Raw genomic sequence first — 24597 nt, forward strand, 5'->3', positions numbered from 1 at the left:
TAATTAAGTGTAACTTGACAGGCTGTTTCCAACCCACAGGCCGATCGAAACACACCAGAAGTCTCGCACGAAGGCGAGCGCAGAAGGTACCAACATGAAATATTCTTAGCAAAAATAGTAAATAATATCAAGGCTTTTACAAACCGCTTTAAAATTTAAAATTTACAAAAGAAAAGATAGCAACAGAAGAGAATTTTTACTAGAGAATAAATAAAACTAATAAGGTAAGTCGAGGACTACCGAGACGTGAAGACAAGGCGCCACATCGAGCCCACCGATGTGAAACCTAGTTAGCTCCTAACCCTGAAATAGGGTAAACAACAAACCCTGAGCAACTAATACTCAGCAAGGCTTACCCGACCAGTGGGTATAACTTAGCCCACATATCTAGACATGCACGACCTTTGGCTGGTGGTTTGTTTTGCAGAAAAAGCAACTAGAGGTGTATCCTTACTTTCCATGTTTTAGCCACATATTTTAGATAGATAGACTCTTACTAATGTTTGCCTATCTAAACACCCAAGTTGGGGCAAACAATTTAAGATTCAGAATAGTATCCATTTTTATGTTTCTAATATTCTATCTCATTTGCTACGGTGTGACAAAGAGACCAAGGCCCTCATAACCGTGAGACACGGCGAATCGATCCGATTTAACCTTGCAAGGTGGACCTAACCAACACGGCATGTGTAGGCCCCGTCGGACCCCACGCACCAACCATTCCCCTCCCCACCTCGAACTACAAGACCGCCCCACCATCATATGGTCAGCCGAGCTCAACGTGAGACCACCAAAAATAAACAAACATCCCATTTCTCCGCGACTACTCGACTACCCCAGGAGGTGAGTTGAAGTCCTGTACTTTCGAAGCAAAGCAGTACTAGGCTTACCGGTTTCGACTACCTCCTACTCCCGGCATGCGGTTAGTACAATTCAATCCCCGATCAGCACTGCCACATCCACCGGTCCTTAATCGACACAGACGGGGCTAAGACACCCAGGAACTCTGTCCTGCTGTCATACCTATCCATCATCCCCGCCCGGTCTCATATCTCCATATCCATTACAATCCACTCCACAAATACTGAAGTATAATGATAAATGATGTAATCTCGCGAGTAACCGGCAATTACTCGGCTTCTAAAGTTTCCTGTATCTCGCGAGTGACACGAAGCCACCCAACTTCTACCGGACTTATTTAGCCTAGCACCGCTATCGACCTAAACTTACTAGTAAACTCAAGGAAACCTAGGGGTTATGCAGCTAGGGTTCCAATCAATCCCTAATACTTAATGCACAAGTAATAGATAAAACATATACATAGTGATTCATAATTTAAAATAATAGGACATGCACCGGGGCTTGCCTGAGGGTAACACTAAGTTAGTGTTAAAGCTATCAAGGCCTTGGGCCCTTCCGACCTTGGGCCGGGTCTTCGGTTGCTTCTTAGGGCCATTCCTTCTTCTGGAGATATCCGCCAAACACCGTCTTGTGGTTCGACTCCACACCGCGTGCTTCACGTCCACACGTCGTACATCTAGCGTACCTAAATGAGGTACAACGATGCATATCTATGAATGCATGATAATGCAATAAAAAGTGGAGCAATACAAGCACAAGGTCGATATTGTCTAACTATAAACAATTACACCGGCAGAGGTTAATTAAACCTTACATGAATTTACACAAAGTTAACCCAACTGGTTTTGTATTTTTAGAATTCTCCTAACTCCAACTATGCATTTATAAACTATAAAAACATTTTTATCTAGCACCCTTAAAATTACATGTAAAAATTGTCAAACAACACACTTTATAGTTCTATCCTACCGAGCATGGAAATATAAAGCTAATAAACCTAGTTTTACATTCACCACCGTTCAAATTCGAGACCAAAAATCCGGAGTATCCGGGAATATACCCGGAGTATCCGGGACAACATTTTCCGGAGTATCCGGACCCCCAAATCCGGAGTTTCCGGCCTATACCCGGAGTTTTCCCCGGAGTGTTCAAAACCCGGAATTTCCGGGCTTATACCCGGAGTCTCCGGGTCCGACAGCATTTTCGCCCCAAAAACTGAAATCTTGATTTTTGGCAAAACCATCCCACCAAAATCAAAACCCTTTTAGATCCTAGTTGAGGGATGCGTATAGAGTTGATTGACCAAAAGAAATCACTTTAAACCTCCTAGAACACATAGATCGGGGTGGCACAAGTTGAATACCTAGGATGAGCTTTTCTTGAATGAAGAACTTGAAATCCAATGCCACCCCGAGGAGGAGCACATAGGGGAAGGGTTCTCCACGCCGATTGAAGCTTCCTTAGCCTTGGGATCAAGTTGAGAGGGAGGATTTGCCCTCTAGGGCACTAGAGAGAGAGAGGGGGAGCTCATGAGGGAGAGGGAGAGGGAGAGAGTGCACTCGAGGGGGAGAGGGGGAGTGAGCTGTGAGGGAGAGAGAGAAAGGGTGAGATCCCTATTTTAATGATTGTGTGGCCTAGAGGGCAAAAATTACATAAACTAGGAACTCCATGTCCGGAGTATCCGGGAAAATTCCCGGAGTATCCGGGGTGTTACAATCCTACCCCCTTAAAGAAATCTCGTCCCGAGATTTAAAGGGAAAGCAAAGGTCGAGGATTGACCTCTAGAAACTGAGTAAGATTCATGAGAGTTGGGCATTTTAAAAGAAACCAAGGAAATACTTGAAATAAGGAAAACGCTCAAAGGCACTTGTACCAGGTCAAACAAGGAACCGAACATCGGTTAAGCGGCACCAAGAAAACATAACAGGTTAGTGCAAGTAGAATACACGAAGAGACTCTCAATGGAAATTGATTAGAACGGATTAAATCAAGGATGTTTTTGAAAGGATCGAATTCTCTTGAGTTGGGAACAGGAATCATTAGTGTCAGGGAAAGTTTTTGCTCAAGTCCATTCTCGCTCAAGTTGTTTATTATTTTCAAGTTGCATGATGCAAGATGCTATGCAAGTTAGTGGACTTTATAAACTCCCATGTAAAACACCCCATTCGCATTTTTACTCCCCCAAGGGCCTACCCCCTTAAAGAACAAAGGCAGAGGAAAAATGATTCCAACATTGCACAAAGAAGTGTCGATGTAGTTTCATCCACACGCACTTAAGCACCAGCACGCACCCAGTGGCACAATCGCGTGGCGGCTGCACACACGAGGCCCTAGATCCCGTCGCGGCACTATAGGGCGTGGGACAAATCTCCACCATGTAAGAACCAATAATAAAAACCCGAATAACATGATTGGATACAAAGATATTAGAGAGCAACCAGAAAATACATTCAAAGGCATATAATCCACATGGTCAGCCCAACTACCACTATTTTTTTCCTAATCTTGCATGTCCCAACAATGCAATCTGATGTGATGCAATAGTGTACCTTCCTGACAACCAACGGGTGACCTTATTCATGCAGGATGTCTATAATGTCTGTGATCAAGTTTCTAATTCTTTTATATTTATTTGAGAAGAATGCAAGCGGATCCACTTTAGGTATAGGAATCAATGCGATTAGAAATAAACGAATACTCATACTAGAAGAACAACATGGTGGTTTTAGTAATCAAGAATGACCAGGACGCTTTGATGCATTTGAACGAATGACCTAGGGACAAGGATGTACGATATCAGTTTAACATTGACCAAATAGTGGAAAACTTCAATGTTTGGATAAAAAATAGAATGATCATGGAACGACAGATAGGACATGGTTAGCTGATTATGGTGGAGAAAGGTATATCAAGAAAAACGACCAATAATTTTATTTAAGACTAACATCCTTATTTTGATTCTCAAGACAACAAGATTTAATAATTCGTACATCCTAAATGGTGAACACAAAACCTCTCATATTTAGGGTGTGTATCTAAACGGCTCAAACTTTAGTATTCAAAGTTCAGTCAAACTCAACAGTTTATTTTGTTTAACTTTGTTTTACTTGAGTAATAATTATGTTCCAATTCCAAATTTCTCGATGGTTTTATAAGAGACATAGGTCAAATCATATACCGTTAACAATTTTAAAATACCACCCGTAAATAGATGGAGATGGTTCTATATACATATATATATTTCATCAGGAACTAGATTCACTTTTCCTTTTCCTGAGTCAACTACCTTCAAGATGAAAATTTGCATAAATTAGAATACCATAAGTAATACACAAATTTGAGCCAACTTTCCTAAACTGCGATTCCAAGCTAACATAGAAAAGCTTTAAGTTTTTCTTAACAGCTGTACAAAAACAGAGTTCAACCATATTAACCATAAACCAAATTTCATTTCTAAACTTGACTGGCATAGACTATGAACCGGCTTCTCCTAGTATTGTGAATTTGATGAAAAGCGATGCAGTAATATGTGAGGAAATTTATATAGACATGACACACAAAGCAAAACAAATGTATGACATGATACATGGATGACATGCACGTCCTCACAAAAGAAACGTATTTTTGCCAATCCAACTATGGCAATATATGGATATCATTCGGTGGCACAATACGTACTCTCCCTATATACTAGACGTTTACTATTAACCTTTCCTACGTAAACGGGGTTAGTGTACCTGCAGAACAATCATAATATATATATTCACACTTACTTAATGCTTGGGAGTTAGTTGAAACTATATTTACAGCCACCTGACATAACCTACACTATATAGGGCTTACGATCTAGTCTCTCCTAATTCCCTAATCGCAAAGGAACGTAGATTTCTGAAATTTATTTTTAGTTTTGAAAACACTAAAATAATATTGCTGGTACCCCCTGGTGCATTTCAGCTCTGATACCAGCTGTGACAGACCCGCCGAGTTAAAACGCTTAATTAAGCGTAACCGCCATCATCTGGCGCATTAGCTTAATTAAGTGTAACTTGACAGGCTGTTTCCAACCCACAGGCCGATCGAAACACACCAGAAGTCTCGCACAAAGGCGAGCGCAGAAGGTACCAGCATGAAATATTCTTAGCAAAAATAGTAAATAATATCAAGGCTCTTACAAACCGCTTTAAAATTTAAAATTTACAAAAGAAAAGATAGCAACGGAAGAGAATCTAATTTACAGAGAATTTTTACTAGAGAATAAATAAAACTAATAAGGTAAGTCGAGGACTACCGAGACGTGAAGACAAGGCGCCACATCGAGCCCACCGATGTGAAACCTAGTTAGCTCCTAACCCTGAAATAGGGTAAACAACAAACCCTGAGCAACTAATACTCAGCAAGGCTTACCCGACCAGTGGGTATAACTTAGCCCACATATCTAGACATGCACGGCCTTTGGCTGGTGGTTTGTTTTGCAGAAAAAGCAACTAGAGATGTATCCTTACTTTCCATGTTTTAGCCACATATTTTAGATAGATAGACTCTTACTAATGTTTGCCTATCTAAACACCCAAGTTGGGGCAAACAATTTAAGATTCAGAATAGTATCCATTTTTATGTTTCTAATATTCTATCTCATTTGCTACGGTGTGACAAAGAGACCAAGGCCCTCATAACCACGAGACACGGCGAATCGATCCGATTTAACCTTGCAAGGTGGACCTAACCAACACCTAGGTTCTAAACTTATTAAATTGGTATAATTGTCAATTCCTTATTTTTTTTAGAGCTACCTCCGTGCATGATATGATCTAAGCTTTCTAGTTATAACTTCTAGTTGTGCACTTTATTTTCACATTATCTTTTTGTGCACATACTTGTGGAAAGCTTAGCTCATGTCATGCAAGTTTCGTGATTTTGTGATCCACTATAGTAAATTCTCAATTGGTATCTTCATTGATATCATTCAATTGGATCATGAGTCATGGAACTAACTCCCTAGGATACTAATCTTCTTTTGAGCTATATTGTTTTGCAAGACCTTTTTAGAAGCAAGACCTTTTAAAGTGATTTGATTCCAAAGGAGAAAAAAATGTGGATCAAAGAAAGATATTTTGTCAAGAAGAAGAAGCATATCCCAAAGGGGGAGAAATACCTAAGTGAATCAAGTCATGAGGGAGAATCAAAGGGGGAACCATGGCCCTAGGAGGAGGCCAAAGCCATCATTGGATGGTGGAAAGCATCCAAGTGACCGGGAATTTGGAGGCTTGACAAGGTTTGGGATGCATAAGTAGGGATGCATCATGCAAAGATAAAGGAAAGCCAAGTTATGGATTAAAGATTAGTAACCCAAATTCCCCTCCCCTACATATGAGGTAATGAGCAAGGTAAAAGGATGATCTCAAATTCATTTGATATCCTTCATGCATCATTGTAGCTCAATGCCTCTCTAGGAATGCATGATCTTATCTTTACAATTGGTATTTACATTTGGTATCTTTTATGCCTTCCTAGAAATATCATATGATAGGTTGTTTTGGTACTAACTTCTTATCTAGTGCAACCTACATGGGCAAAAACCGTTGCTTCACCATGACACATATTTTCGAAAGAAAATACCAAAGTCTATAATTGGTATCAATTCTATCCTTGGTATTCATTTGGTGTCATGTTTTTCAAGTTATAGAGTTTGATCCCCATTATGTGAATTACAAGTGCATACATTTGATTAAGTGATTCAAACACTAATGCACACATTTAGGGGGAGCTAACTCTATAGCTTGAGTTTTTGTGACTAACATGCTTTACAAGTGCTATTTGTTGTAGTCACACTCCTTTTTGTCCATATGGTAATACACTCAATCCCTCGATATCAAGATAATACACATTGCAATTAACCTTACATTTGGTATCAATGGATCAAGAAAGATTGGACAAGGGAAGAAGACCAAGCCATAACTCCCAAAAGGTTAAAGAGATAAATGAAATAGGGAGGCATGGCTAGTCACCTAAAGCTATCTCCATGAATTCAATTTCTTTTGAACACTACCCCTACAAGTCACAATTGGTATTACAATGGATGTCAAGATAGGAGGTGCCACAAGTTTTGAAAAAGGGGGAGCTTGTTCAAACAATGGGAGATATGCCTAATCTAGTTGGTATAACACTCTATCACTAGTAAATTTCTTTTGCTACTAATGATCCTTGTTGCTAGTGGTTATAAAGCTTTTAGGTGTTTGATGACAAAGGGGGAGAAAATGTACCCTAAAAGCAAGCAAGTGATGCCATTAGCAAGGGGGAGGAATGGAAAATGCAATGCAAAAGGATGCATGGTGATAGGGGGAGGTACTTAGTCAATGTGGGGGAGAAGTGCAATTTGATGATCCCATGGATTAAGGTACAAATTTTTCATTGCTCATATAGTTCAAACCACACACTTAGATAATATACTCAGGCTTTTAGGTTCAAGTGATGACAAAGAGAAGAGAGGCGAAGCTAGGCCCGAAGGGCCGCCCCTACGGGGGTTCCGCCCCTCGCAGGTCTCAGGGCAGCGCCCTGAAACCTAAAAGAAATCAAGTCACCGGTTGAACCGACGCCAAGCAAATTACACACGTCGATGCATTGACTTGAGCACGTCTGGGAGTTTTAGTATCACCGGATGAACCGACGTAAGGCAAAATGTACTCATCGGTGCAATGACAGATATGGCCTGCGGGCTAGGGTTTGGCACCGGATGAACCGACGATAGGAAGTTTGAATACGTCGGTGCAATGGCAGAAGCAGACCAAGGAAAATGCATACATCGGATGAACCGATGATGCACCGGTTAATGGCGTCGGTGCAGTTGTCCAGAGAGTTTGTTTTTCAAGGATCAGAGGACAGTTGCACTCACCGGTTAAACCGACGCTAACATTACATACACCGGTCGATTGCGTCGGTTGATTGCCCGTACACGTAACGGCTAGTTTTCAGTGGGCAGTTTAGTATCACCGGTTAAACCGACGATGGCGATTTGGGGAGCATCGGATTAACCGGTGTTAAGCACATTTCTGGCAGCTTTTCTCCAACGGCTATATTTGCTTGTGCTGCCTATATATAGCCCCAAGGCCGCACCATTTGAGTGTGCTGGAGTTCAAAGAAGTATACTAGAGCTAAAGATCATCTCCAACCACCATAGAGCTTCATTGTAAATCATATAGGCTTAAGCACACTTGTTAGAGTGCTTAGTGCTTGATTAGGGATTAGTTCTTGCGAGAGCTCCCTTGAGAGAAGTCTTGCTGCGGCAAGCAAACACTTGTACTCGTCGTGTGACCCTCCGACTTGGTGTGGAGTGGCAACGACACTTTGTGCGGGGAAGGAGGCCCCTACTTGGTGTTAAAGCTCCAAGATAGTGAAGACGGTGCCGTGGTGACGCTTCGAGATAGACGGTGGCGGTGACCTCGTCTTTGTGACTTGGTGTCACTTAGCCTTTGCTTGTCGGGAGCCTTGGAGGCGTGGCAAGACGGTGATCAAGCGAAGAGACTCGGTATCACACTTGTTCTTTGTGAGCAAGTGGCCGTGGACGTAGGGAGGGACTTTTGTGTCCTAACTGAACCACGTTAAATCGTGTGTCTTGGTGTCTTCACGGGAGTTTGCATATCCTCTCCCTTACCGCTTTACTTACCGCATTACATTTCCGCATTTACTCTTTCTTGCTTACCTTTACTTTCCTAGTTAGTTTGATTAGGATTGGCTATAGGTTGCAAGTCTTTTGGGGTAAGTAGAGGGTAGCATAGATAAACCTTAGTCATAACTAGCATGTGTAGGACGTGTTAGGTTTATCTTATGCAATTAGATTGAGCCCTAGGATAGAAAAGCGATTAGCGACCCTATTCACCCCCTCCCCCTCTAGGGTCGGACACCCCGGTGATCCTTACAACTTTCGAAGCAAAGCAGTACTAGGCTTACCGGTTTCGACTACCTCCTACTCCCGGCATGCGGTTAGTACAATTCAATCCCCGATCAGCACTGCCACATCCACCGGTCCTTAATCGACACAGACGGGGCTAAGACACCCAGGAACCCTGTCCTGCTGTCATACCTATCCATCATCCCCGCCCGGTCTCATATCTCCATATCCATTACAATCCACTCCACAAATACTGAAGTATAATGATAAATGATGTAATCTCGCGAGTAACCAGCAACTACTCGGCTTCTAAAGTTTCCTGTATCTCGCGAGTGACACGAAGTCACCCGACTTCTACCGGACTTATTTAGCATAGCACCGCTATCGACCTAAACTTACTAGTAAACTCAAGGAAACCTAGGGGTTATGCAGCTAGGGTTCCAATCAATCCCTAATACTTAATGCACAAGTAATAGATAAAACATATACATAGTGATTCATAATTTAAAATAATAGAACATGCACCGGGGCTTGCCTGAGGGTAACACTAAGTTAGTGTTAAAGCTATCAAGGCCTTGGGCCCTTCCGACCTTGGGTCGGGTCTTCGGTTGCTTCTTAGGGCCATTCCTTCTTCTGGAGATATCCGCCAAACACCGTCTTGTGGTTCGACTCCACACCGCGTGCTTCACGTCCACACGTCGTACATCTAGCGTACCTAAATGAGGTGCAACGATGCATATCTATGAATGCATGATAATGCAATAAAAAGTGGAGCAATACAAGCACAAGGTCGATATTGTCTAACTATAAACAACTACACCGGCGGAGGTTAATTAAACCTTACATGAATTTACACAAAGTTAACCCAACTGGTTTTGTATTTTTAGAATTCTCCTAACTCCAACTATGCATTTATAAACTATAAAAACATTTTTATCTAGCACCCTTAAAAATTACATGTAAAAATTGTCAAACAACACACTTTATAGTTCTATCCTACCGAGCATGGAAATATAAAGCTAATAAACCTAGTTTTACATTCACCACCGTTCAAATTCGAGACCAAAAATCCGGAGTATCCGGGAATATACCCGGAGTATCCGGGACAACATTTTCCGGAGTATCCGGGCACCTTCTCGGAGTATCCGGACCCCCAAATCCGGAGTTTCCGGCCTATACCCGGAGTTTCCCCCGGAGTGTTCAAAACCCGGAGTTTCCGGGCTTATACCCGGAGACTCCGGGTCCGACAGCATTTTCGCCCCAAAAACTGAAATCTTGATTTTTGGCAAAACCATCCCACCAAAATCAAAACCCTTTTAGATCCTAGTTGAGGGATGCGTATAGAGTTGATTGACCAAAAGAAATCACTTTAAACCTCCTAGAACACATAGATCGGGGTGGCACAAGTTGAATACCTAGGATGAGCTTTTCTTGAATGAAGAACTTGAAATCCAATGCCACCCCGAGGAGGAGCACATGGGGGAAGGGTTCTCCACGCCGATTGAAGCTTCCTTAGCCTTGGGATCAAGTTGAGAGGGAGGATTTGCACTCTAGGGCACTAGAGAGAGAGAGAGGGAGCTCATGAGGGAGAGGGAGAGCTCAAGAGGGAGAGGGAGAGAGTGCACTCGAGGGGGAGAGGGGGAGTGAGCTGTGAGGGAGAGAGAGAAATTGTGAGATCCCTATTTTAATGATTGTGTGGCCTAGAGGGCAAAAATTACATGAACTAGGAACTCCATGTCCGGAGTATCCGGGAAAATTCCCGGAGTATCCGGGGTGTTACACCAAGATGCTAGGGTTCTTCATGTCTGTATGTTAACCAACTAACAATAGAGGTCGCATGTGCGGGACCTGCATGTCGCACAAGCGCCCTGCCATCCCAAAGCAGCACCCCACCGGTCAAAACCACACATGCTCACGGCACATGAAGGGATGCTGAAAGATATCTAGACTCCTTAGTGGGTTTTGGTGTTTGGGTGACAAAACACATGTGCGTTTAATCTCGTGTATCTAGCATGTGTGCTGGTGTTAAAGCTGAATAAATGAAACAAAAGTTGAAGCACGTCCACTAAAAAAGGAAATGAAAAGTGGTGGTTGAAATTTACTCGAAGACTAGAATTTTATTTTATATTTGAGTATAGGAACCCCGTACTATCAAGAGGGACTTTGATATGTAGGTTTTCACTTGGATCTAGTGCTCAAGAGAACCATTACAAATCTTTATGAGCCACAAATACCACTCAAAAACATCCTTAAGTCCTTTTGAGTGAAAGTTCTGCTGAACCCGGAGATTCCGGGTTATAGATGGAATCTCCGGGCTTCAAGACCCGAAGTATCCGGACATATACCCGGAGTATCCGGGCATATAACCGGAGACTCCGGGTACCCTTTAGCCAACAGCTACTTTTATGAGTGAGTGTGTGTGTGTGTGTAAATACCCCCCCCCCAACCTCTTCAGTCAGTTCTCTCTTGCTCATTTCGGCCAGAATGCCATTGCAAGCCTTGAAAGAGCTCTCTCACTCCCTCCCTTCCTTTCTTGAGTGATTTTCTTGAGGGATTCAAGTGAGAGTGGTGCAAGAGACAAGATTTGTGCTAGTGAACTGCCATTCCCATTCTTGAGCACTAGGTCTTCGTCAAGCCGGTGGATTCAAGTTTATTACTCTTGAAGCCTTGTGCTCCTAGACGGCTAGACGTGCTCGCGAGTGCTCGACAAGATTTGTGAGCTTCACGGGAAGTTTGTACTCGTCAATCCTCTCAGAGGAACCCATAGTAAGTGACCATGGGCTTGAGCATTGGTCTCGCCCTTGGGTGAGGAGCATAGGGATTCTTGAGCACCGTCTCTTGAGCTGTTCCTCAACGGAGACGTGACACCTTTGGGTGTGAACTTTTGGAAACAATTTGTTGTCTCTTTTCTGTTCTCTTACTTAAGTTTGTGGTTATTTGCTTGTGAGACTAACTTTCAAGGGTTTGAGCTCGATCTACTCGTGTACAAGTTTCTAGCTTGAACCAGTTAGTGGAAAGCATTCTTAAGGATCTCTCGGTACCTATCCTTTTACTAGATCTGAATTTCCTACTTTGTAACTAGGAGTTTGCTTACATTCATTCATACCCGAACACTCCGGATATATACCTAGAGTATCCGGGCTCCTTCGATTTTGACTTCGTGTAAAGTACGGAACATTTTCTTTGGCTATGTTGGAACAATTGCACCAGAAGGCTTCCCCATTTTTTTTATTATGTTCGAACAATTATTCCAAAAGACGAAATATTTTTTTATTATGTTGGAATAATTCTTCTAGCTTCAAAATCGCGTTCAAAAGAATATTCCACCAAAAAAACATCCAAATATATTCAAGTGGGATCTAATTTTGAAGATTTCGTCGTAAAAAACACAGTGGTGTAGTTGGATTTTTATTTGGATATACGGTTCGGGAAACATAACTTTTTTTCTTGTTTGGTTTGATCACGTGCCTAGACTATTATTACTTATGTGATATCTTAACTTCTAGTCAAATATGTGGTTCCTGGCAGCTCCAGGTTAATCAGGCGCATGCTGTTGACGAGTACACCACGGGCCGTAGGCCCATGCAAAAATAGCAGATCGGCTCAACAAAATCAGCAGCTGCAGAGGATATGGGGGAAAAAAGCATCTGCAGGTGAGGGCTCGCTACGCTTGCGCTCTCCTGCGTAGGGGTTGAAAGAACACGAAAATCCCATTCCTACCGGCACCGAATTTTATATAAACCGATCGTGTACCGTTTCTGCATGAAAAAAGAGGAAAATCAGCGGTTATGGGAACAGAAACAGGAGCGGGTGTTTCCCGTCCGTTTTCGTGGTTACCGTATTACATCAAGAAATTCTTGTTGGTTGTTCCCGTATTCAGCTTGCATACCAATTCAGCCCAGCACCTCCCCCGCAACTCCCTCTCAGCCCGGCCCACACCAGCCCACCATTCCAACAAAACCCTCCAAACCCTAATCCCCCACCCGAGTTCGGCTCCCACCATCCCATGGGCCACGCCCCACTCCCACCTCCCAGTACCAAACTCGACTCCTAGCTGCCACACGCGCCCGCCGCCCGACATCACGCCGACACGCTGGCGACTGGAGTCCCTGCCTCCCTGGCCGCACGCAGCATGCAGTTGCAAGAGCAGAATTGTAGCAGGCGCTGCGCCAGCGCCGCGCGCGTGCCCCTGTCTGGCTGTCTCCTCGAGTTTGCGACACCCTAAGAGCACGTATAATGGGTGGCTGAGAGTCTACATAGACCAAGAGAGAAGAAGGTGGGCGTTTGGCTATCCGCCCGCTCAAGCCGGCTGGGAGGTCCTGCATGCATTTTCATTGGTTGAAATAGTGGACCCCACCATCATCATTGCATTTCTCCCCGCCGGCTGTGGGCTGCGGGCGTGGCTATTAACCATGTTCTAAGCCTACTGGACATGGAATCCACGGCCGGCGGCACACCAGGCACAAAGATGCCACGGGATGCTGCATGTCTGGCTGTCTGCTTTCTGTTGGTATGTTGCCTATTGGATCATGGATGTGGTGTCGCATTGTTGCTCCGCGCCTGAATGTTTGGTTATATCTCTTATTTCAATATAACTTATGCGTATCTGTAAGGCCCTGTTTAGTTCTCAAAAAGATTTGCCAGTATCCGTCGCATCGAATCTTCGGACACATGCATGAAGCATTAAATGCAATTGAAAAAATAACTAATTACACAGTCAAACTGATTAGTACGAGCTGAATCTTTTAAGACTAATTAGTCCATAATTGAACATTATTTGTCAAGTAATAACGAAATGTACTACAATACCAAAACCCAAACTTTTTCACCAACTAAACACGCCCTAACTATTTTCTCGAGCTTCTTGTTTGAAGGGGTTACGTGCCTGAATGTTTGGTTATATCTCTTATTTGAATATAACTTATGTATATCTGTAACTATTTTCTCGAGCTTCATGTTTGAAGTGGTTACATGTATTTTTCCGTCTTAAGTTACCGATTTCCGATCATAAACATATTACCGATCGATATGTTCAATTCTCGATATCCAATAATATCAATTTCGTTTTCCCATCCGTCTCTTTCTAGTTCCCCCTGCTGCTCCAGGCAAAAGAAATAGGATCAGAAATAGTTCCCGACGTTTTCAACCGGAGGAGGGCAAACAAGGTTATCTTTTAGTTACTCCGGTTTCTCCTTCCCTATCTACTTTTTTTAGAGACCCGAGCCGAATTCTTGTTGAGATCAAAATGTTGTGTCTCTCGGCGGTGAGGAATCCAAGTCCAAGTCGGCCAAATTCAAAAAAAATAAAATGTCCAAGTCGGCCAGAAAACGATTGGCTTATGAGGTTATTGGGCCAGAAAATGCGAACGAACGAGCCCACAGCCCATGATAAATAAACCCCTCTCTCCTCTTGGCCTCGGAGACCAACAGTCCAACTTACCAAACTCCTCGGTCCGGCGGCGGCGAGACGCCATCTTCTTCTTCCTCCCCAAGGAGCTCACCGCGCCACCTCGCGCGCGCGCAGATCGCACCGAAGGCAATGGCGCCCCCCGATCCCGCCGCGCAAGAGCCCTCCACACCCGCCGCAGCTGGCCGAGACGAGGCGCCGCGAGAACCGGTCCCGGAATCAGCCGCGCCCGGAGCGGCGGCGGCGGCGGCGGCGGCGGAGGCGGAGGCGGAGAAGGGGGAGGAGGAGGAAGGGGAGTGCGGGTTCTGCCTCTTCATGAAGGCCGGGGGCTGCAAGGACGCCTTCGTGGCGTGGGAGGAGTGCGTCGAGGCGGCGCAGAAGGAGGGCGCCGACATGGTCGAGCGCTGCCACGAGGCCACCGCCAACCTCAAGGCGTGCATGGACGCTCACGCCGACTACTACGCGCCCGTGCTCCAGGCCGAGCAGGCCGTCAACGAGCGCGCCGCCGCCGCTGCGAAAGAGGAACCAGCGACCGATGCGGAGAAGAAGGGAGAGGCCGCGCCGCAGCAGGCTGCTTCGCCATCGACGGCCCCCGGCGAGGGGAAGAAGGGAGAAGCAGTTGCCGAGAAGGTTTGAGTAACTAACAATTGGCGGATTGGTTATTAGGTTCATACTTCCTGAGGTTAATTTTGGTTCCCTTTGTGGGGGAAATAAGGCTGTTCCATGCTTAATTGTTGGGACGACGCCTAATTGCTGGGACGTTGCTTTCAATTTACGGAAGAAATTCTGATACTGTGCTGTTACGTGACCTTGATAATGCTACCTGTGGATTATTGGCTCTCTATTCGTGCATTGAAATTGCAAAATCCTCTGTTGTTTGCAAAAAATTGTTGCTGGGTAGTTCATTAAACAGATTCCACTAGTAACTGCAATGTTTAAGAGAGATGTGTTGAGATTATTCTACTGGATAGGCCTGAGAATCATACAATTGGCAATCATGATTATCTTGCATAGTCAGAGAATAGTGCTCTGTGTAAGCGGTAACTGTGGTGTTCTAAACTGGATATGGCCTCATCAGGCTACTGTGAGATTAAACTTTTGATCTATAATTCGCAGTGGTGACAGAACTCTTAAAGGAGAGCATCTCCAGCAGTTTGGCAAATCGAGTTGCCATCTTTGATTTTTGGCAAAAACGTTAAAAATACTCCTCCAACAGTTTGACAAAAGACTTGGCAATTTCTTATTTACAGTCATACCATTAGTTTCGGGCTCATTATGTGGAAACAAATCTGTTTCAGAATGCCATAAGACTAAAATCTGCAATGAAAAAGGAAAATGCCATATTTGGTTGTGGTATTGGTTCTGTTTGATGGGATAATCCAGTTTACGATTTCATCCAAGATTATGATTTCTGGCATGCTCAGATAAAGCATTCATTTTTGGGGTTCTCTTAATCTTACATCATAATCATCTCCAACGCTGAGATGGTTTCTTTGCTAGCACAGCAATTGCAGCCAGTTATGCTGTTTGTTTTGAGTATTTTCCTGCTTCAGTGTTGGTCTACAGAGTTTTTAAATAGAGTTCTTACAATTTACTCATTGGAAGAACGAACTATTCCACCATTTTCTTTCTGTTCATTGAAAGTATTATGACAGTAAAACAGGATTTTACAGTTTAGGATTATGAGTATATATGTTATGTTTGTTTCTAGCTACCAGATGGTATTAAGTTTTCCGTTTTGGAATGATATGGATTCCTTGCATAGTATTTCTTTTGAGAAAAAAAAGTCAGTGGATCAAGGTCAGTTATAAAGATTGCGTGTTGGTGTTTCTTTATGCCAACATACCTTTTGTTTCTTTTTGTGAATTCCAGTTTTTCTTGTCATCATGCATAAATCGAAATCCGCCCTATCTAATGAAGATTTCTGGAAAGGAACCATAAAGGGGGCTCTTTTGAATTGGTTTCTCTGTGTCTGTTGCCCGCAGATGGCTTGGCTGTTATCTATTGGGGAAGGCTTCCCTGATTCACAAAGTTCAGATAATGCAGCTCGATCACGTTACTATTTGTCATCTACTCTCTGGTTAATATGCTGCTGGTTGCCATGTTGTGTTTGTTTAATCCATTGCCAGCATCATCTCAGACAAGAAACAGGATCAAACAGTCATCAGCGCACATGAATCTCCGTCTAATTGAACAGGACAATAGCTTTCAAACATGAACCTTTAGTGTCTGCATATGCATCAAATGAACTTGCAGGTTTTACAGGAAGTCAGGAACACTGGTTCATCTTGGTTTGGTGCAGGAGAAGCTGCTGCCTCTTTCACTGCCCCTGCAACACAACCGCTGAACCACATACCCGGATAACCCGGATCCAAGAATGAGTTGCCGTCCTAGAGCCACCAGGCGGCGGCGAGGGCTCTCTGCGCCTGGCCGCCCGCCGCCGCCGTCACGCCTTGAGCAGGTCGCGGCAGCCCCGTGGCGCCGCGCAGGCCCACCTCCCATCGCCGTCGCCGGCCATGTTCGTCAACGACGAGTGGAAGACGTCCTGGCGGTCCTGCACCGGGTGCAGCGTTGCCGCCTTCGACGCGCTGTCCTCAGTAGGCTCAGGTCCTCCCGGGGGCGCCGGGTCGCCGGCGGCGAGGCTCCTGGTGTTGAGGAAGCGGCCGCCAGAGCCCCGCGCGCGGCGGAGCGCGTGCAGGTGCCGCGACTCGTGGAGGTACGGCTGCACGGCGAGTGCGACGGCGAGCCGGTGCAAATGGAAGAATTGAGATGAATCGTCTGACCCAGTGAATTCAGCAGAGAATCGATGATGCTCTGCTGCTTACCTTGCGGTTCCTGGAGGCCCTGAGGTCCCTAGCCGCCCTGGCGCGGGCCAGGCGCCGCCGGAGGATGCCTTTGAACTGCTTGGCGTTCACGTAGACCGGCTCCTTGGCGGCGACCGCCGGCGGCAGGAGCACCCTGCCGTGCTTCATTTGCAAATGGTGAGGTGAGGAACGAGAGTCAGCACAGCACATCTAGACACTACAGGTCCGATGCAGATTCATGCTATATCCTATTAGTACTGCACATCTGAAAGATTAGCAGCTTCCTTGTCTTGATGCTCAAATGCTGAGCTGAGACATTCAGACATTGGTGAATTTCAACTGAAATGATCATGGATCAAGAACATGATGAGAAGGGAGCGAGATGGCTTACCATAGCTTGAGCTCCATATGGAGAGTACAGACCATAGCTCTGCCGCTGACCAGCACCGGCATTGTTGCTCCACACCTTCAGTTCAAAAGACAAAGGAGTAAAAGGCCAAGATGTCGAAGCATATGGGTTTACGGACTCGAACAGCCATGGCTAACTCTCACCATGGACTGCCCAAATGCCAGATCGAAAGGGCCATGGTACTTGTGCAACTCCGGGTAGGCGGCCATGCCTGCTGCGGAAGGCTCATGATATTTGTGGTCTTGCGGAGGGTCAGAATCGCCTGAAATCACAAGTGTTTATCAGCTCTCACCTTTTGCGTTTACCTCTCTTGTTTGGACAGTATTTTTTATAGCTTCACAGAATTTTACTTAGATTATCTTATGGGTAAATTCCATTTTTAGCCATCCAACTATCACAAAAATTTGATTTTCGTCATTCAACTCCAAAATCGAATATTCTTGACCATCAAACGACTTTGCTAGGTGGTTTGGCTGATCGTGTATGCCTTACGAAAAAAATACATTAAGAATATTTCATTGTTATTTTCATATGTTAGTAAGATTTAATACGAAACTGATTTTAGAGATAAAATTCCGCATGAACAGTAAACATGGAAACTTCATAATGTAAGGATATTAATAATCTCTTGAAGGCGTCTATAGGGATAGAAAGTAATGAGGTGGGTCCATATGTGTGTGTATACAACTATACAAGTGTGTGTGTGTACAACTATACAAGTGTACGCACATGTACTGAAAGGTGGAGGAGCCCTATCGAACTGGTCACGAAACCTCACCAAAGTGCGTCACCAACCTCACCTCACCTAGGACATCAATGAAGGAGAAGGACCCAGCACACAGTATTTAATTATCCTAGGATTAGGACCACACTGCCACCAAATGGTAGCATAGTCATTTAACCGTAAGGTACGGCCGGCGGCCGGCATTCAGAACGGCGGCGTCAGGTACACCGGCCGTCGTCATCAAGGACGGCGTCGGCAACGTCCGCCCCAACACGGGCAATTTTGCCATAGGACATCAAAGAAATGTGGTATTAGCTCATGGACATCGCTTAATTCTAAATTTGCTAATGGACACTAGTGTTTTGTGTCTATTTGCTAGTGGACATTGAAGAAAATAAAATATTCATTTTTTTGTTTCAGTAGAGATACAATGGGTGGAAAAGTCAAATTTGTCCTTGTTAAAGTCGTATCCCAGCGACTGTGCTTTGCCTCTGCCGGTTTGCTACAGCGGCGGCGGCGCCGCTGCATGGCCGGCCAGCAAAGACATCGAGCTGCGAGGCCGCGGTGACAATTCCAGGGGAGGCCAAGCCGGAACAAGTCCCCGGTGCCGCCGCCCGCACCCCCTCGGCCTGCGTGCCGCTGGCCACCCGCTCCGCCCGCCACCCGCGCCGGCGCTCGAGAGGAGGCGCCGCGCTCGCCCACGGCCGCCGCAGGGGAGTGCCGCGCCGAGGGAGCAGGGGAGAGCTGCTCGCCCAAGGCCACCGCCCGGGGAGGAGGCGCTCGCCCACCGCCGCGGAGAGGGACGGATGGGGCGGAGTGCCGGCGGCGCCTGGATCTAGCGTGGGTGGCCGCCGGAGCCCCCGCCCGCGCCGGCCGCCGCCGCACGCAGCCCTCGCCCGCACCGGCCGCCGCTCCGGTCAGCCGAGCGGCCCGGCGGAACGCGTCGCCGACGGCCCGCCTTGCGCGCAGCCGCAACTCGGCGCGCCTCTACTATCGCCCTTCCACACTGGTGCTGGGCGCTGCCGCTCGCCCCTTGACGCGGCGCCGGCCGGCCACCGCTCGTTGCGCCGCACCGGCCGGCCGCGTCCCCCTCCACGCAGGCCGGCTCCGCCGCCGCACAGGCAGCCGCACGCCGCCGCCGCACAGGCAGCCGCTGCCGCGCAGGCCGGCCCGTCGCCACACAGGCCGCCCTGATGCTGGAGTCCCATCTGGTGTGGTTCCCAAGGAGCGAGGACATCCTCCCACTCTTCCACCACTCGCCTGAGGCCCGTCCGTCGTAGCACAGCTAGCGGAGGCGAGGCCTCATCCCGTCCCGAGCCGCACGGTCTCAATGGACAAGAAAAATGAATTTGTGGACCACCTAAACCAAGGGCAAAGAAGACTTTTCACATTCTTTCTCTCTCCTCTCAAGCCTGAAATTAATATTTTATTATCTCTAATGTCCACCAGCAAATAGACTCAAAACAATAGTGTCTATCGGCAAAGATGCATTTGAGTAGTGTCCTTTAGCAAAGAACGACATTAAAGAGTGTCCAAGAGCAAATTTGCCCCCCCAACACCGACCAACAGGTGGTGGAGGTGGATCACCATGGCGAAGGTTCCATAGTCCATTATTGATCCATCCCCAGGTGATGGAGTCGTGATCACAGTTAACCAAACCGGTGGGAATCGATTCGGTTTCACCGGTTACCGGTCAAACCGGTCCGGTCCGATTTCGGTTGGGACCGGTACCAAATTGGCTTAAATTCAAAATTTAAATTAAAATAAAAAAAGAAAAATTTCTTAAAAATATTTTAAAAATATTTTAAGGTGCGACGAATCTAATGGTGTCAAATTTTCTCAAAAATTCGTCTATTTAGTATAGTTTGCGGGCATATGAAGTTAAATCAAAAAAGAAAAAATGAGCCGGCCCATTAAGCCCCACCGCATATGGCGACCGGTCAAACCAGGAAACCATTTTTAAACCGTCGGATTTTTTGTTAAAACACCGGTAACTGGTCAGACCGGACCGGTAAACCGGTCGAAACCGGTTACACATGTGCTTTTGAATTTGGATTTGAATTTAACCAGTTTCCGGTCAAACCGGTCCGGTAAACCGCTACCGGAGGGTGGCGGTTTGACCGGACCAGTCGATTTTGTAAACCCTGGTCGTGATAACAAAGTCGACCAAAATCTGGAAACTTACCAGAGCTGAAGCTGATCGGAAACTTAGCGGCAAACCCCTGAGCAGTAGTCGCCCACCACGGTGCCGCGGTTGCGCCGCCGCCATGGCCCCTGCCGCCGTCGGCGACCACCTGGAATGCTAGCCCGTGCTCCTGGAAGCACATTGCCGCCGCCTGCACACCAACAAAGCAAATACATAGGAACTGTGCGTCATAGCAGATAGCTGCTGCTGTTCATGTTCCTCCCAAGAACAGCTCGATCAAGAGGTCTACCTCTACCAGCTGGTTATCAGTTATCACTGTCAGAGGGCAATGCAAAGAGGAGCTAGTGTGTTCGAGGGGGGGGGGGGGGGGAGGAGCTAGACTGGAACAAGAACTGCTGCTAAATAGGTTCTGGCAGAATGAGCACTTACACTCCTCATGGTCGGTGGCTACCGGCTGCTGCTTCCAAGACGACGACAGTCACCTCAAGACAGAATCTGTATGCCTTGCCTGCTGGTGACTGGTAACTGGTGATGAGTGTGTTTATATGCGAGCTAAGAGGGAGGGAGAGCTTTGATTTAGGTTTTGTTTAGATTACTTTGTATTTTGCATTTTTATATTTTTGAAAGAAAAACTTCAATATTTGAAGTATTAAATATAGATTAATCACAAAACTAATTACAGATCTCGTCTGTAAACTATAAGACGAATCTAATGAGTCTAATTAATTCATCATTAGAACATGTTTACTATAGCATTACTGTAGCAATTTAATATATAATTACGTCCTAATTAGGCTCAATAGATTCGTCTCGCGATTTACAGTTCATTTATGTAATGCAATTTATTTTTCGACTATATTTAGTACACCATGCAAATAATTTATAAAAATTTTATATTTTACCTTTTGAGATCTAAACAGATTGTTGTGTCGCCATTGAATCGCCGTCCGTCCATGCGGTTCAGGAAGGGGATCGAGCTACACGACGGCATTAAGTGAGCCACGACAGCGGCAGGCCTATAAATTTGGCGCCGGGGAATGTAAATGCCGGTCGTTTCAGCTGCAGGCCCCTCCCATCCAGAACACTGTAAATGAATCAAATTTGAACGGTGTTTCATTTTTTACTTCCCGCGTGAAACCATCACAAAGAACTAGTAACTTCGAGCTGATACACTAGTTACTATGCACCCTGAATCCCTGATGCACCCGGGAGACGGGCGGATCCAGTAGGGGCTGAGGGGGCTCAGCCCCCTACTGGTTGCAGCGTCCATTAGAAACAAAGGGGAGCTAGGGAAAAAGAACATGGGAGAAGAAAAAAATAGAGAGAGGAGAGGGTGGGGAAGAGGTGAAAGAAGACATCAGCCCCCCTACGTCTCTTGGCTAGATCCGCCACTGCCTGGAGAGGGACGCTCCTCAGCGCTCCAGGCCTCCACGAATCGACACGTGCACGGGAGGGGAAGACCGACACGGGCCATCGATTCCTAGGCGGTGCGGCGCCGATTCCCAGGCGCTCGGTGCCGCACCGCCTTCGCTTCCTGTGGAGCTCACCGGGATCTGTTTGGCTCTCCTTCTCCTCCACGGCCCTCTCGGCCACTCACCCGCCGTGCCGCTGTTGCCAAGCTCGAGGCCGCGCCGCCGTCCGCCTTGCTCTGCATGCTCGCCGGCCGGCCGGCCGCCCTTGTCTACTCTAATGATCATTGAGAAAGAGCTCTGGAAAGAAAGCCAGAAAGGTGCGTGCCAACTGCCCGCCGCCCCTCGCTCTCCGCAACTGCAACCTTGATGCCATCCAGCTACGGATGCACGAGCGAACAGCACGCCACAGCAGGTTGCAGGCTTGCAGCGACAGCTGAGAGATGCGAGATCGATGCGACTGCTGCTTGCCACTTTGCCAGGTTAGTACCCTGGTAGGTAGACACCACTAGAGGCAGAGCACAGCCAAGGCATGGCGGCGTTTGCAGTGCAGCAGCAGATGCGACCCCGTTGGTTCGTCTCAACTCTGAAGATTGGCTCGGCAATACGCCCTTTCCCCGATCGAGTACACTGGTTCAGAAAATGTTCGACCGTGTTCGTCGAGCCGAGCGTAGGGGGGCAGGTGCGAGCGACAGGAGCGCGCGCGAAGAAGGCGACGGGCGGTGGCCCTGCCCGCGTCGTCGAGCAGCGCCCGCCGCCGCCGCGCGGAAGCAGCTGAGAAGAACCAACGAAAAGGGGCGGCTGCCGCGGTCGTGGTCGCCGCACATGTTCCGGCAGCCGCGCCGGCGGGAGGGGATGCGTTGGGCAGTGGGCACCTGCGGCGGCCCACGACGCGGCGACGGGCATCCCCGGCCTCCGTGCGTGCCCCGCCCGCGCCCGCGGCTGCTCGTCCATCTCTGGTATTAGCTGAGTCCTGAGGGGAGCCGAAGGTGCTTCGTCGTGGTTCCGGCCGGGAACACGCGATCACGTTGGCTGGTTGGCCGGCCTGGCCCAAGCCCAAGCCCAATAGATTGCTGGGCAGCACAAAGTAACAGGCCCAAAGCTCCAAAGTGGGCCTGGCTTTGCTCCCTCTGTCGATGTGTTGCAGGGTAATAAGCCCAATAAATCCATTTATTTTGCAGGCAATGGAACGATAAACTTTTAAAAAAAACAAGCTTAGTCATCGTTAGGTTCAATTAAAGGAGGCGTGTTGGGCCGTTTCTCCAGAAGTTTGCAAAGAGAGAGAAAAAGAAACCACTACCACAAATTCAAACTCGAATGTGATTCGATTCCGGCACCACTGCCAACTTACCGTGCCTACCATTTCGCTGATATGACAAAAGCCATGGTTGATAAATAAAGGATTAAAACAAAGTAATGCCCTTATTAAATAATGGGGAAAAGCTAATGACCAGAAACAAAAAAAAAAGTGCGCGAAACACAGCGCCGTGGTCTCGTGGCAGCCGGTCGCCTTCTCTATTCTCTAGCGCATTTTTTGACTGGTGGGTCCGGTCGGTTTCGCGTGGTGCTCGGTAATTTCGGTAGAATTTTGCACGAATCAGAAAAAAAAACTTTATTACATTTTTACCAACACAAAAGTAGAAAGACGGACGGCCCCAAACGTCTCATCGGTAGGGCTGGGCACTTTTTAACCGAGAACCGATCACCGAACCGAACCGAGCCGAACCGAACCGAAAGTGTTGGTTTTTCGGTTTTCGGTTTCGGCTTCGGTTTTCAGATTTTGCTAACCGATGTTATCGGCTCGGCTTCGGTTCTCGTCGCTGGCGCACCGAACTCCCGAACTAACCGAAGTTCGGCAGCGCCATCCGCCTTCGGCCTGCGATCCTGCACCCCTTCCAACTTCAACACTCTGCCCCGGCAGCCCATCTAGCTTCTTGGCCCAACAACGTAGCCCAGTCCTCACCCACACAGATTGCTGAACTCCTGTGTCCGCGTTCATTCTATTCTGCCCCCGTACCCTATCCCTCGAGGCTTCTCGTTCTCTCTCGCATCCGTGGACGGCGGCGGCACCCATCCGAAGGGACGCACGAGCTGCGCTACGCTCGCGAGGCCAAGTTGCGCTACGCACGATGGCCGACGGGTCTACGCGAGACCAAATAGCCAGAGTGCAAGATGGCAAGAGCTGGCGGCGAGCAGGACACCGTACGTCCACGTGCTATGGCAATGATGGCATTTCGAATTGATTTTGTTAGCTTCTAGCCTTGCGTTCTTGATCTGTAAGTTCGATTACTAGTTTGTGATTAGTTTTTGCTCTCACGGCCCTTGATTTGTTGGCATCGACCGGATCTGTTTTGTTCTAATTTCTTGATGCAAGTTCATCTGTAGTTCGGTTGAACCGAAAAACCGAACCGATGAACCGTAAACCGAAGACGTCGGTTTTCGATTTTGACACAGACCGATCGGTTTGCGATTTCTATAAACCGAAATTCTTGAAAACCAAATAAACCGAACCGATTAGCCCGAATAAACCGAATGCCCACCCCTACTCATCGGCTCTCGGTTGGTCGGCCCGGTTCCGGGGTTCCCAGAGACGCGGGCTTGTGGGTCCTGCCAGTTCGCCGTAGGCCCCGCCTGGCAGCCAGCCAACATTTGCTAACAGCCCGCTACGCGACAAGCCTCTCGCCACGCGGCCGCACCCGTCCCCATCCGTCGCCACGTAACCGCCCATCCGACGGCCCACCTTCATCCATAGCCGCAGCCGTGCGTCCTCCGCCGTCCGAACCCCGCCCCGCCTCCTGCCTCACCCGCTCGCCCACTCGGCCCACTCACTGCGATCCGGCCCCGCGGATCCCGACCCCGCGTGTCAGCGAGCGCAAAAGCCCACGCGCGCCGTCTGGCCGAGCCGAGCCGCCCGTGAGTGGGAGGGAGCCGAGAAAGCGAGGGGGAGAGGAGG

At 47.2% G+C, this 24597-nt stretch overlaps 2 protein-coding genes across 3 annotated transcripts; one reads left to right on the forward strand and one right to left on the reverse strand.

Annotated features, from left to right (window-relative positions):
- The first annotated feature begins 14169 nt into the window (after positions 1 to 14169).
- On the forward strand, positions 14170 to 15084 carry LOC120659363 (translation initiation factor IF-2-like). The gene has a single exon (XM_039937480.1). The coding sequence runs from the start codon at positions 14285 to 14287 to the stop codon at positions 14786 to 14788; it is 504 nt and encodes a 167-aa protein (XP_039793414.1). The 5' UTR covers positions 14170 to 14284; the 3' UTR covers positions 14789 to 15084.
- A 1232-nt stretch (positions 15085 to 16316) lies between these two features.
- Positions 16317 to 20763, reverse strand: LOC120659362 (nuclear transcription factor Y subunit A-10-like). 2 transcript variants are annotated; one of them, XM_039937479.1, is made up of 6 exons: positions 20665 to 20763; positions 20275 to 20425; positions 17509 to 17627; positions 17348 to 17422; positions 16978 to 17110; positions 16317 to 16874 (listed from the first exon to the last, which is right to left on the reverse strand). In XM_039937479.1, exons 2-6 carry the CDS (start codon positions 20356 to 20358, stop codon positions 16599 to 16601), a joined length of 687 nt encoding a protein of 228 aa, XP_039793413.1. In that variant the 5' UTR covers positions 20359 to 20425; positions 20665 to 20763; the 3' UTR covers positions 16317 to 16598. The 2 variants fall into 2 exon arrangements, with proteins under 2 accessions (XP_039793413.1, XP_039793412.1); XM_039937478.1 differs by having other exon boundaries at positions 16978 to 17118.
- Between the last annotated feature and the right edge of the window lie 3834 nt (positions 20764 to 24597).

Source organism: Panicum virgatum, chromosome 2N (assembly GCF_016808335.1).
Source record: "Panicum virgatum strain AP13 chromosome 2N, P.virgatum_v5, whole genome shotgun sequence".
Lineage (NCBI taxonomy): Eukaryota > Viridiplantae > Streptophyta > Magnoliopsida > Poales > Poaceae > Panicum > Panicum virgatum.

Coding starts and splice junctions, on each gene's coding strand:
- LOC120659362 (XM_039937478.1), bottom strand. Junction 17,119..17,347: donor CATATGGAGCTCAAGCTATG/GTAAGCCATCTC, acceptor TTGCAAATGAAG/CACGGCAGGGTGCTCCTGCC. Junction 16,875..16,977: donor GGGCCTCCAGGAACCGCAAG/GTAAGCAGCAGA, acceptor CTCGCCGTGCAG/CCGTACCTCCACGAGTCGCG.
- LOC120659363 (XM_039937480.1), top strand. CDS start 14,285: ATGGCGCCCCCCGATCCCGCCGCGCAAGAGCCCTCCACACCCGCCGCA.